At 38.3% G+C, this 12,758-nt stretch overlaps 1 protein-coding gene across 1 annotated transcript; it reads left to right on the top strand.

Moving 5' to 3' along the window:
* The first annotated feature begins 2,580 nt into the window (after positions 1–2,580).
* LOC311289708 (cytolytic toxin-alpha-like) lies at positions 2,581–12,045 on the top strand. The gene is made up of 5 exons (XM_084407938.1): positions 2,581–2,604; positions 7,428–7,520; positions 8,738–10,468; positions 11,111–11,208; positions 11,293–12,045. Exons 2-5 carry the CDS (start codon positions 7,430–7,432, stop codon positions 11,608–11,610), a joined length of 2,238 nt encoding a protein of 745 aa, XP_084264064.1. The 5' UTR covers positions 2,581–2,604; positions 7,428–7,429; the 3' UTR covers positions 11,611–12,045.
* The last annotated feature ends 713 nt before the right edge of the window (positions 12,046–12,758 follow it).

The following is a 12,758-nucleotide window of genomic DNA, read 5'->3' as shown; positions in this document are numbered from 1 at the left end:
ATACATTTCTATGCAAATTATTATACATACACTCACCTAAAGGATTATTAGGAACACCTGTTCAATTTCTCATTAATGCAATTATCTAATCAACCAATCACATGGCAGTTGCTTCAATGCATTTAGGGGTGTGGTCCTGGTCAAGACAATCTCCTGAACTCCAAACTGAATGTCAGAATGGGAAAGAAAGGTGATTTAAGCAATTTTGAGCGTGGCATGGTTGTTGGAGCCAGACAGGCCGGTCTGAGTATTTCACAATCTGCTCAGTTACTGGGATTTTCACGCACAACCATTTCTAGGGTTTACAAAGAATGGTGTGAAAAGGGAAAAACATCCAGTATGCGGCAGTCCTGTGGGCGAAAATGCCTTGTTGATGCTAGAGGTCAGAGGAGAATGGGCCGACTGATTCAAGCTGATAGAAGAGCAACTTTGACTGAAATAACCACTCGTTACAACCGAGGTATGCAGCAAAGCATTTGTGAAGCCACAACACGCACAACCTTGAGGCGGATGGGCTACAACAGCAGAAGACCCCACCGGGTACCACTCATCTCCACTACAAATAGGAAAAAGAGGCTACAATTTGCACGAGCTCACCAAAATTGGACAGTTGAAGACTGGAAAAATGTTGCCTGGTCTGATGAGTCTCGATTTCTGTTGAGAAATTCAGATGGTAGAGTCAGGATTTGGCGTAAACAGAATGAGAACATGGATCCATCATGCCTTGTTACCACTGTGCAGGCTGGTGGTGGGGATTTAATGGTGTGGGGGATGTTTTCTTGGCACACTTTAGGCCCCTTAGTGCCAATTGGGCATCGTTTAAATGCCACGGCCTACCTGAGCATTGTTTCTGACCATGTCCATCCCTTTATGACCACCATGTACCCATCCTCTGATGGCTACTTCCAGCAGGATAATGCACCATGTCACAAAGCTCGAATCATTTCAAATTGGTTTCTTGAACATGACAATGAGTTCACTGTACTAAAATGGCCCCACAGTCACCAGATCTCAACCCAATAGAGCATATTTGGGATGTGGTGGAACGGGAGCTTCGTGCCCTGGATGTGCATCCCACAAATCTCCATCAACTGCAAGATGCTATCCTATCAATATGGGCCAACATTTCTAAAGAATGCTTTCAGCACCTTGTTGAATCAATGCCACGTAGAATTAAGGCAGTTCTGAAGGCGAAAGGGGGTCAAACACAGTATTAGTATGGTGTTCCTAATAATCCTTTAGGTGAGTGTATATTCAAACATGGATACAAAAATGTTAATCATTGGTTCATTTTATATAAATTATTCTTCCCTTTCACAGATCCTGAAGTCTTCAAATACTACAGTGACTGAACCACAAGCCCTCAGTTGCAGAAAATGAGTCGTACTCAAAGTAGTGATCATCCACTTGAAGATGAAGATGTGACATTCAATCTCTTCTATTTGTAGGCCTAAGTTTGTAAATAATGCATTATTCACTTCTGCACATTGTTTTTCTGTAATTTTGAATTGTGATGCTTATTTATTTAGTGATTTAATTTTCATAGTGTACTTTTCAGTAATACAGGTATAACTGAAATGTTCTACAATTTTTATAAATATAGCTCTGCCATAGCATTTCACTGATCTTTGTAATGTATTTTGTTCAAGAGATTATATTTGCTGCTGTACTATTTTAATGTACTCTTATGTATTTATTTTGCAATGTACAGAACAAGATATTAAAGTTTTCTTGATTTCAAAGTCTGTGTATGTCTTAACACTTAATAATTTTTGCACTTTTAAAATACCATTTTGAATACTGAATAAAACTGCTTTATAATGAACTGTGTAGTGCTAATACATTTTTAATGAGAAATGCTATTTAAATGTTCTTGAAGTACATTAAAATTAAGCTTCAAATATATTGTTTAAGACATAAAAAAAGTATATTTTTAATGAACTGTAAAGAAATACACTTAAATGCACTAAATGTACTTGAAGTGGTTCCATTTTAGCACAATTTAATAAATTAAAATATAGTGCAAATAGCTTAAAATTGATCTTAAGCATATCTTGAAATACACTTAATATACTTGAAGCTGTTTCAAAATAATACATTTAATACGCAATCTGCGTATTAATTTTGAATTTTAATTTAAGGATAGCCTCTTGAGATGCAACATCTAATTTTCAAGAGGGTCCTATAAGGACCTATATAGGAACACCACACTTCCATTTTAATACTGGCTGCACAAGTCTACAATAGCAGCAAATTAGAAATTACAGTAAGGGTTAACAGTGGAACTAACTTAGAAATGATACTGAGCCAAAAGACCTATAAGCCCTAAGGCCAAGCAATGCCAATCAAACCAAGAAACAAGGAACAGGCACAAACTGTAACAGAAACCAATCAAAACACAGGAGGAAGTGGGTAAGACTGACAGGTTTATAGATTGTAAACAAAACAAAAATGTGTTCAAGTAACATTTCTTAAAAAAAAAAAAAAAAAAACAAGTAGCTACTATAAATGTGACTAAAAACCAAGAGGGCTTCAGACTTCAACTGAAGACATTACCAGGCGACTTCTTTTTCCGAACATACCTAAGACACGCATAGATCCCAGGTGAGACATGACTTTAAAATGATACAAACATGAATTGTGACTGTGAATAGCCACCAACAGTTGTTTAGACTGTAAAAATTGATTAGAGACAAGAAATATCATCAGACTAATCAGATGCAAATATCAGTTTGCCACAGGCGATGGATTGACATTTATAAATGGATATAGTCACTCCATTCAGTGAAGGGACTATTTATACTTTTAGTTGTCTTTATTGGAATTTTTAAACACTAAATTAGATACAATTGTAATGGGTTTGGAAAACACTGGACGTATCAGGGGTAGTGGGAAATCAATATCGCAAACATTTGCTTAGGGATATTGTATTGATACACGGACACAAAATATTGAACTTTCAAGGGCCTAAATTTCTGAAATATATCCAGCTGCAGAACGGAAGTGAGGTGCTGAGCTTATGCAGTCTGGATCTATACACTTCATTTTCTTTTATTAGATTTTAGCTATTTTTACATGGATTTTGATTGGATCCATATCTACAGTATTTAACAACAATACTTTTACATAAGGTCACTTTTCAATTCATATATGCACAAGATCATGCCGTAGGCTACAATAAACAATATTTTAAAATCACGTTAATGGTCAGTACAAACACATTAGTTCACACTGCAACAAATACTTTTACATTTTGAAAATATATTATTAAATGTGTAACCGTACAGTAAAATGTGTCACATTTGACTGTATTATGTGAAGATAATATCTCTTCTATGTACATGTGCTGTTACAAATTGTACTTAATTACACAGAGTATGGGCATGTGAGTGAGTGAGTGAGTGAGTGAGTGAGTGAGTGAGTAATGTATAAATGCAGTGTCACGACACACATGAGGGAGACAGTAGATCCAAGTGCAGTGAGATATTTATTGGGGTAATCCGTACTTACAATCAGTTCAGGCAAATGGTCAAAATCCAATAAGTCAATCCAAGAACATAAAACACAAACAAGAACAGGCAGCAAACAGGAACAGAAGTGTGAGGACATTAAACAAGGACTTCATAACAAACACAGAAACTGGCAGGGTATATATACACAAGTGCTAAACGAGGTGACGAGAAACAGCTGAACACAATGAACACTCAGTGACAGACAGGATCATGGGAAATGTAGTAACAGAGTGTAGGACACCGTGCGGGAAGAGGACCTCTAGTGGACACCCAAGGAACACAAACCAGACACTGTGACATGCAGTCAATGGTGAGTAAGTAACTGATGACCAGCTGTGTGCATTTAGAACGTGGATGAGAGTGATCGGAGTGTGTTGGTGGTATTTAATCATATGAAATTCGAAATAAACATTGAATACAAAGCCTCAGGCTGGTGGCTCGTCAGGAGCTAAAAATATTAGCGCACTCTCCTTGGGTCACAGAAACTGTTTTCGGTAACATTATTGCGTTTCAGCGTTGAATGAAGTTAAGCATATTTTTTAACTAACGGTTTATGTATGCTCAATAGTTTTCTCAATGCTCTATATGATTAGATATATGATTATATGATAGTGCAAATAAAAGTATATATGCATAGTGCGGCCTCTCTCCTACTTTACGTATTCTATGATTAGAAAAAAAATGGTGAGATTGTGAAATTAGCAACCCTGCAGCACTTTCACAAGGTTTTAGTTCAATTCTACAAGCTTATCACAACAATTAAAATGTTAAAATTGAATTACAAGTGGTTAAATTGATCAACTACAAAGCTAAAAGTTACCAATGGGGGTGCATTTACAAATGTGTATATGGAGAAGACATAATTGGCATAATTGGCAGCCGGGTGCGGGTAGTGCTTAGCTGGTCTCTGGCGCCTGTGAGCTTTAGCCACTGAGCGGGGCTGGCTGAGGAGGCGGCGTTCTCTTAGGGCGCCCTGAAGCCGAACATGAATGCTTGGGCAGGAAATGTCGCATTGCTTACGACGACTTCTGCGCCTCGATGAACTGCTCAGAAAAGCCTTTGACCGCTGGCCCGAAGAGGCTGGTGTTGGAGATAGGCGCGTCCAGGAAGGCCGTCCTGTCCATGTCCTTGATTTCAGTCAGGTTCAGCCAAAGATGGCGCTCCAACGATAAGGCTAGCCATCCCCCAGCCGATAGCTTGGGCGGTTGACTTGGTGGCTTGCAGAGCTAGATCCGTAGTGCTGCACAGGTCCCCAAAAGCCTTTGGATCCGGTCCAGCCTCGTCCATTGCACGGAGGAGCCTGGCCTGATACACTTGAAGAATGGCCATGGTGTTAAAGGAGAACTCCGGTCAATTTTAACATTGAGCTAATTTTTTTGTACATTTGGAGTGCTGTCAGTACAGAGAACAACGACAAAAATCGGTGTTGCCTACACCGTGTTATCCTCGTTTTAAAATTTGCACCCTGTTGACTTCAATGGGGCAAGTTTTAAACCTGCTTTTAGCCTCTTAACATCCTTGATGTGTCATTACAAGTGCACAGGTCATGTGAGTGATTCCTTCGGAGTGAACGCGGGTGAATCTGACTGCAGTAGATGTGAAAGAAATATATAAAAAATGATGTTTATTCAGCCAGCGCACATACCTGTATTTACATCCTGTTTTCGGTCGAAGTCCACAGTAATCGATTGTCGAGTTCACGCGCATAGGTTTAGTACCTATGATCACGCGCGTGAACTCGACAATCGACTACTCGGAGTTCTCCTTTAAGGGCTGACACAGCTTGGCCAGCGGCGGCGTAGACCTGTGCGACTAGCGAGAGCTGACGTAGTGCGGCACGGCTTGGATGGGTGGACCACCTTGGTTCTCTATCCTCTAGAGGTGGGTGGGCAGAGGTGGGCGGGCAAAGGTGCACGGCCACTTCCAGGTGGGGCATCTTATCATACATCTTCTCCTCGGCGCCGTCGATAATCGAGAGCGTGGCAGAGGTAGAAGATTTCATGCGCGCTAAATACGGGGTGCGGCATGACTTTGTGAGCTCCTCATGAACTTCTGGTAAACAGGGCACTGGTCTGTGGCGGGGGGCCTGCTGGCGCCCTTGCAAAAAGCACCCGTCGAGCCGGCTCACGGTGGGCTCCTCAGGCGGTGACCACTCGATCCCGAAGTCGCTGACGGATTTTTTTTAGGACGCAGATAAGCTCGGCATCGACACTCAATGAGAGGCATTTGAAACAACGCTCTCAGAAAATTGGCTTTTTTAGCAGGTGTCACGGCGAGCAAAGGTGTTCAAAGTTTTATCTGATTATTTTGTTGATTGTCACCATTGTTGAGATTCATACTCTGATTTTTTATGTCTGTGTTGATCTAAATCATACAAAAGTTCAAAATTGTTTTTGTACACTATGTGGTTTTAAGGTTATTCAGTGATATTTTTGTCACTGCTGGCTGGCATACTGTAGGGTCACAGAGCTATTATACTCATAAACATGAAATGTATTAAACATTCCTCATTCAATGAAAGATTTATGAGATTAGTGAACCAGGCAACTACATGATGATTATGTCAACATCAATAAATAGAAAACATTACCTGATCACATTTTCTCTCTGATTTTCGTGCCATAACGAATGTGTTTTATAAACACACAGTTAAAGCAGACAGAGAAAATCTAAAGTTTGAAAGTCAAGGGTCAAGAGCCCAACTAAAGCAAACACTAATCTCCATAATAGTGACTTCAAACTTTATTATTTTCAATAAAACATCAACATCTAAACCTCTGGTAATTCTCAATAACAACTTTTGTGACAAATTGATTTGTAATACAATATTTTTGTGTAAATTGGTAAATTTACTGGCAACCACAGCTGCCAGATTATTATTTTTTTTAACCATAAATTTAAGTTCAGTGCCATAAGACCTAAAATATTACCACTGTTTTTTTTTTACGGTAAAGCACTTGCAACCAGCTGCCAGCTTTTTACCGTAAACTTTAGTTCAATTCCGTAAAACCTAAAATATTTCTACCGTATTTTTTACGATAAAGTACTGGCAACCACAGCTTTTTTTTACAGTGTACTTCTAAAATCCTTACATTTTACAGTATTGTACTGTAAAATTAGACAAAATGTCCCGTGAGAGTTATTAAAGTTTTTCACTGTATATAGTAAGGTTACATACTGTTAACCAATTAACATGTGTTTTCCGTTGCATTTTTACAGCTTTTTACCATTAAAATTATTAAAAAAAAATTTATTACTGTACATACCTAAAGCGCTTTACAATCATGTCAGGGGTCTTTCCTCAAAATGTTCCTTGAATTCCTTGAAATGGTAATACATCACAATATTTTTCAATATATTTTATTGTAATACTCAGCATATAAAAAAAAAATCGCAAAAATGTCTTATCATGGCTCAAGTGATATAGGGTACAACAGGGCTAAAGCCAATTTGATTTTCACTTCTCCCATAGTGTATGATTGCAGAAAAAAAAAAAAGAAGGTTTGTATTGAACATTTATGGAGCAACAGATTTTGTGTGAAAATAAATCATACGTTTAAATAAACTAGATAGCATGATTGGCAAATTTTTGAAATTTATATGTTGTTGTAGAAGATGGATAGGCTATACAATTTTTTAGCTTGTCGTGTGGAAGTAGGTCTGCTAGTGAGTAGCAGTCAGGTGAGATGTTGATATTGGTCTCTCATGCACACTGTACTCCCAACAATGATTGCAGTCAGTGCACCCTAATGTATTCTTCACATTTTATCACATTAGTGCAATACCGTTGAATACTTGCCCCTGCTTGTTTCGGATACTTGTTATCTACATTGTCACAAACTTTTTGTTGATAAAGTTACTTTAAATCTTACAATTCATAAATATTCTCTATGTTCAATGTTAAAATTACTACAGGCATGGAATCAAAGCCCATGGAAGTGGCAGCCCTAGGAAGATCGCTGTTTCCTGGTATGCTTTATGACTGCCGCAGCGATTGCTTCATTCCAGGTAGTGTACCTACTTTTTTTTTTTTAGAATGATTGTTGTTCCCCTTTTCACGCAATTGTGAATCAAAAACATTGCATGAGGGGTATTGATTTGAGAAAATCAGGTAAAGAGGTTTAAAAATGCCTATTCCCTTTAAAAAAACGCTTGCAAAACTCAGTGAGTGAGAGAATCGTGCCAAAACTATAAGCGCAGCTAAAAGAAAGACTGAACTGTACATATCTGGTTATTTAGGGAATTTCTTGCCCTACAAACATAAGTCATTTAGTCACTTGCAACAGGTTTTTTTTTTTTTTTTTGCCCAGACTGGCCTACATATGATCATAAACACCACCCATCTTTGCACGCCCTTATAACCACTAATGCCATGTAATGAGTGAGAAGGAACGAGTGAGAGTTAACAGATGAAATAAGTACAAAATTTACATTTATTAATACAATTGGACTATAATCCACAGTGATGAATCCTAAAACAAGCTATAAGCTGCATTGGCAAAGCAATACCAGTGTTTCTCACAGGATTTTTGGAAAGACTTTGGCCCTTCTAGGTGGAAATAAATGCATAACTGGGTAATGGGTTCCTACACTCATGACATAAAGTGTTTTGAAATTAGTTCTGCTTACCGCAGACTCTACACTTTCTCATCTCTCTCCTGATCCTCCTCACTATCATCATCAGCCACTGGAGCTGATGAAGGTCCTGCTGCTGCAGAAAACATTTGACACATTTTACAGCGTCTGCTTGAAGGGCCTGTTTCTATTTTTCACACTATTTCTCTGCACATTCCTTGCGTTTCTTCTCCATCTCTCTGACTATTTTGACAGATACACACTGACACTGCACGCTCGCTCAGAGCCAAGAGAGGGAGGTGTTTAAAGATGTGAGTGCACCAGCTGTCAATCAAGAAAAGAACCAATGGGCTGCTGATCTACATGTTTCATAAAAAAAAGAAAAAAATAACGCTGACTTTTTTTGACCAATGCATTACACCGGCACAAACCCAGCGGCGGCTGCGCCGCCAATTAAGCAAAACAAAAACAAACAAATGGGTCGCCGATGTACGAGTTATATGGTGCTTTAAGAAAAATTTTAATTAAAATTAGATGTATCTGCCCAAAAAACACGTCGGCCCACCGACACTTCCACAAATCTTACCCTGCCCATCATGCGACTCTTTATGGCATCATTTCATTCATCCTTCATACACTTCTCATTTCAGGTGTTACTCTGTGGGATAAGAAATCATTAAAGAATGATTTGGACAACCGTCTACAGCCCCGAACAGATTTAAAGTTCAGTACCTCTGACACTCTCTCTAGTAAGTTCAGTTTCATGGATATAAGTGCTTCCCTGAAGGCCAGTTTCTTGGGAGGGCTGGTGGAGGTGGGAGGATCTGCCAAGTTCCTGCGTGATACTAAATCCTCAAACCAACAGTCCAGAGTAACAATGAATTATAGTGAAACCACCAGATTTGAACAGCTCACTATGACTCAGCTGGGCAAGATCACCTACCCTCAGGTCTTTGACCAGAAAACTGCAACTCATGTGGTCACAGCTGTACTGTACGGAGCTCAGGCTTTCATGGTGTTTGATCTGACTTTTTCAGACGATGACAACAAACAGAAGATTGAGGGGGAATTGAATGTCATGGTCAAGATGATTCCTACATTTTCAGTTAAAGGAGAGGGAGCTGTACAAATGACAGACAGTGATAAGAAAATAGCTCAGAGTATTGCCTGCACATTTCATGGTGACTTCCATCTTGAGAAAAACCCCAACACATACATGGAGGCCCTTGATTTGTACAATAATCTCCCCTCTATGCTGAAGGAGAATTCCAAGGGAGCAGTTCCAATAAAAGTCTGGCTATATCCTCTTCATCTACTGAATGATGATGCAGCTAAGTTGAAGGGAGAAATCAGCACAAGTCTGGTTTACAACATTGAAGATATAATAGAGCAGCTGGAAAAAGTAGAGAGGACATTAAACGACCTGTCAGAAAATCAACTGTTCGATTTTTTCAGTGACGTCAAAAAGAGTCTGCACTCATTTAAGATATCATTTAGCATTTACAAGGCGGTCCTCCAGAAAGCAGTCAGCAGGGTCTTGCCTGCTATTCGAGGAGGTGGAACGGAGGAGGAGTCCCTGGCAAACATCCTGAAGATTCACCATGACTCCCCTTTTAACGCTGACATGCTTAACAAGTGGTTAGATGATGCAAAGTCTCTACTTAACATCTTGAGTTCTTACATCAAGACACTGAAGGGGATCGAAATGGAAGACTCCGTTGGTCTCAACACCATCCTCCTTGATCCTGATATTGCTGTTGTGGTGTCCTTGACCTTCACATCTCTGAAGAATAAAGACAAGTATCTTTTAGCTCTGAAGGCTTTTTTGAAATCTGACAAGTTTAAAGAGCTTGATGGGACCATGTCACTTGAGAAGGCTGACATATCTGTCCCATGGTTCACTGATCCTAATGTCATACCGAAGATGAGAAAGAACTTATCCCGCTTCAGAGGTTTTTCAGAGGCCAATAAAAGTGACAAGAGAATCCACTTCATTATTTCTGCCATCTCTGATACCTCCAATACAGGCTCCTCCATCTACCTGTATGAACAAGGGAAGCTGACAGACAAAAACTTCCAGCCTGTGTCTAAACCACCCCCACCGATAGTGAAGAGTGTCCAGGACCAAACTGTGTACCTGGAACTGCAGAAATACCCAACTGGAGAAACAGTGCAGTACAGAGTTGAGTACAAGCAAGTAAAAGCTGAAATAAAAGCAGATTCTGGAGCTGAGGAAAAGTGGCTTGTCATAGACACAGCTGATGAAGTCTTTACTCTGACTGGATTGGTGTCTGGAGAGCAGTATTTGATCCGCTACAGGATAGTGGGTAAAATAGGAGTGAGTGAAGCCAGCGACACTGTCAGCCCAATACCATCCTCAGGTAATTGTCATTTGCACATTTATATGTTTTTTTTTGTTTGTTTGTTTTGTTTGTTTTATCTTTTAATTAATCCAAATTGTTCACACAGCCATTATTTGGGATTGACAATGACAACTGTATTTAAAATCAGGTGTGATGTCGAACAAATTATACTGTTCTACCATCATTTATATTACTCGTAAATTTATCATGACAGTGATTTCAGAAAACTGTACTAACCTTGAGTCTGAGGGGATAGAGGAGGAGAGGGGGGAGCAAAATCCATAGCCGGAGACTTTTCTTCATTCACTTCATTCATTCACTTTTGCCTCTGTTGGTAAAAAAATAAATAATAATAATAATAAAAAAATCCATCAGCATCTTGTATTTCACTTTTAGCGAAATACAGGGTTGAGAAATAAATATATGCCAGAGGCTTGCCTACCTTTGGTATATCAACCAATCATCGAGAGATGTTAATTACTAATATACCAATCAACTTATGTTTAACAACAACAAAATATCCTATGGAGAGGATCCCATGTCTGCTACAATTTAGTGTGCCTCTTTCATTTAAAAACCCAGCAGCCACCACTGCTTATAACTCTAAAACATGACTGACATCTATAACTCTAAACTGTTTTTTTTTTTTTTTTTTTTTAGCACGTCCTACGATTGTGGGAGGGCTAGAAGGTGCTGAGTTCAACTTCACAACCTCTTCCAGTAGCACCTTTAAGGAGATCTACATTACTTACTCCGAGGTGTGTAAAGATTGTTTTCATGCTATTTTTTTATTCCTTTAGTTTTGTTTTGTTTTTCACATGAAATGTATTTGTGCCTTTTAGACATCACTGAACACAATCCAAGTGATTTTCAGCAGTGGCAACATGATGAACGTTGGAGACGAAAAAGGACCCAAAGAAGAAAGATTCACACTTGACAACGCTAAAATGGTCACAGCAACGCTGTGGCCGACCTCAGATAAAAACAAACTCGGGGGTCTGGAATTTGTCTTTGATGATGATGAGAAAACACTGATGTCTTGTAAATGTGTCACACTGGGTGACCCTAAGAGTGTTGATGTAAAGTCAGGAAAGTGTTATGGAATTACAGGGAGAAGCAATGGCGGTGAAATTGTTGCCTTGGGTTTCTACTTTATTTAGATGCCTCAAGCTATACACATCATGCCTGCATATCTGCACCAAAAAATAATTTCTTCTGCAGACATCTGAACCGCATTCATATACTCTAAACATTTATAAGTGAGATTTTAGGAATCAAAGCAACATATTTTAATCAATCAATAATATTTTTGTTTTCAAATTTAAATCATATAATATGTTTTGGTATTTGTTGGGTAATTATTTTTAGGTGAATGTAACCATAATAAAAAATTAACTCCAATAACAAATGACAAATTAAACATATGAAGTGTATGAGCCAATCATTAAACAGTGATTGTATTATTTTTTATTTTTTTTGTGAGAACAATGTATTGCGTATTTTGTTTTATCCATTTATGTCTACTATATATCTTTATCTTCTATATTCCTTTGTATCTTGTGGAATTATAATAAATGTTGATGAACTTGTACATTAACAATGAAGAGTTTAACTTGACTTTTAAAAAGCCTGATTCTCTTACTGTTTTTTTTTTTTTTTTGAAGATTACATGTTTTTCATGTGACCCTTTATTCTGATGCACACAAATGTTATATTCACGGTATTTGTATTCATAGTAACAATCTAATTAAATAGGATTTAAAAAGCTAAAGCAACCTGGAAGAAAGAAAAAGAGCAAAAACAAACAAACAAAAAACAAACTTTAAAAGTGTACATTCAAGAAATCTCTCTCAACATTTTTGCGAGCAAATGCAAATGAGGAATGCAAAATATTTGCACGAGAACGCAACAGCATTTCCAAATAAATTTCACAGTGCAATTGTGAGTGGCTAAACTCTTTCGTTTGCAAGCAGACCTCACCGCTTCTGATATGATTTTTTATATTAATCGTGTCATCAGGCAAGGATGCCCCCCTCTCCTTTTTTATTTTATTTTACAGTGCATGCAAGAAGAAGCTTTCCTGTAGCTCAAACAGTAGAGCGCTGGTGCTTGCAATGCCAGAGTCATGGTTTGATTCCCAGGGAAAGCAAGAACTGACAAGAATGTAAAAAAAAAGCTGTACCTTGAAATGCAATGTAAGTTGCTAAGTGTCTACCAAATGTAAATCAGTTTAATAGTATTAAAACTTTATAATTATATATATTGAGGCATTCACTGCTGTTTCTGGCCTTACAAATACATTTAGATA

The sequence above is a fragment of the Rutilus rutilus genome (assembly GCF_951802725.1).
Source record: "Rutilus rutilus genome assembly, chromosome: 1".
Taxonomy (NCBI): Eukaryota; Metazoa; Chordata; class Actinopteri; order Cypriniformes; family Leuciscidae; genus Rutilus; species Rutilus rutilus.
The sequence above is the reverse complement of the archived record's forward strand: the minus strand, read 5'-3'. Positions and strand labels throughout refer to the sequence as shown.

Bases quoted from the DNA above. Each gene is read 5' to 3' on its own strand.
- LOC311289708 (XM_084407938.1), top strand. From the start codon at position 7,430: ATGGAATCAAAGCCCATGGAAGTGGCAGCCCTAGGAAGATCGCTGTTT. The intron at 10,469-11,110 runs GTAATTGTCATT...TTTTTTTTTTAG, and splicing joins CAGCCCAATACCATCCTCAG to CACGTCCTACGATTGTGGGA. The intron at 11,209-11,292 runs GTGTGTAAAGAT...TGTGCCTTTTAG, and splicing joins TCTACATTACTTACTCCGAG to ACATCACTGAACACAATCCA.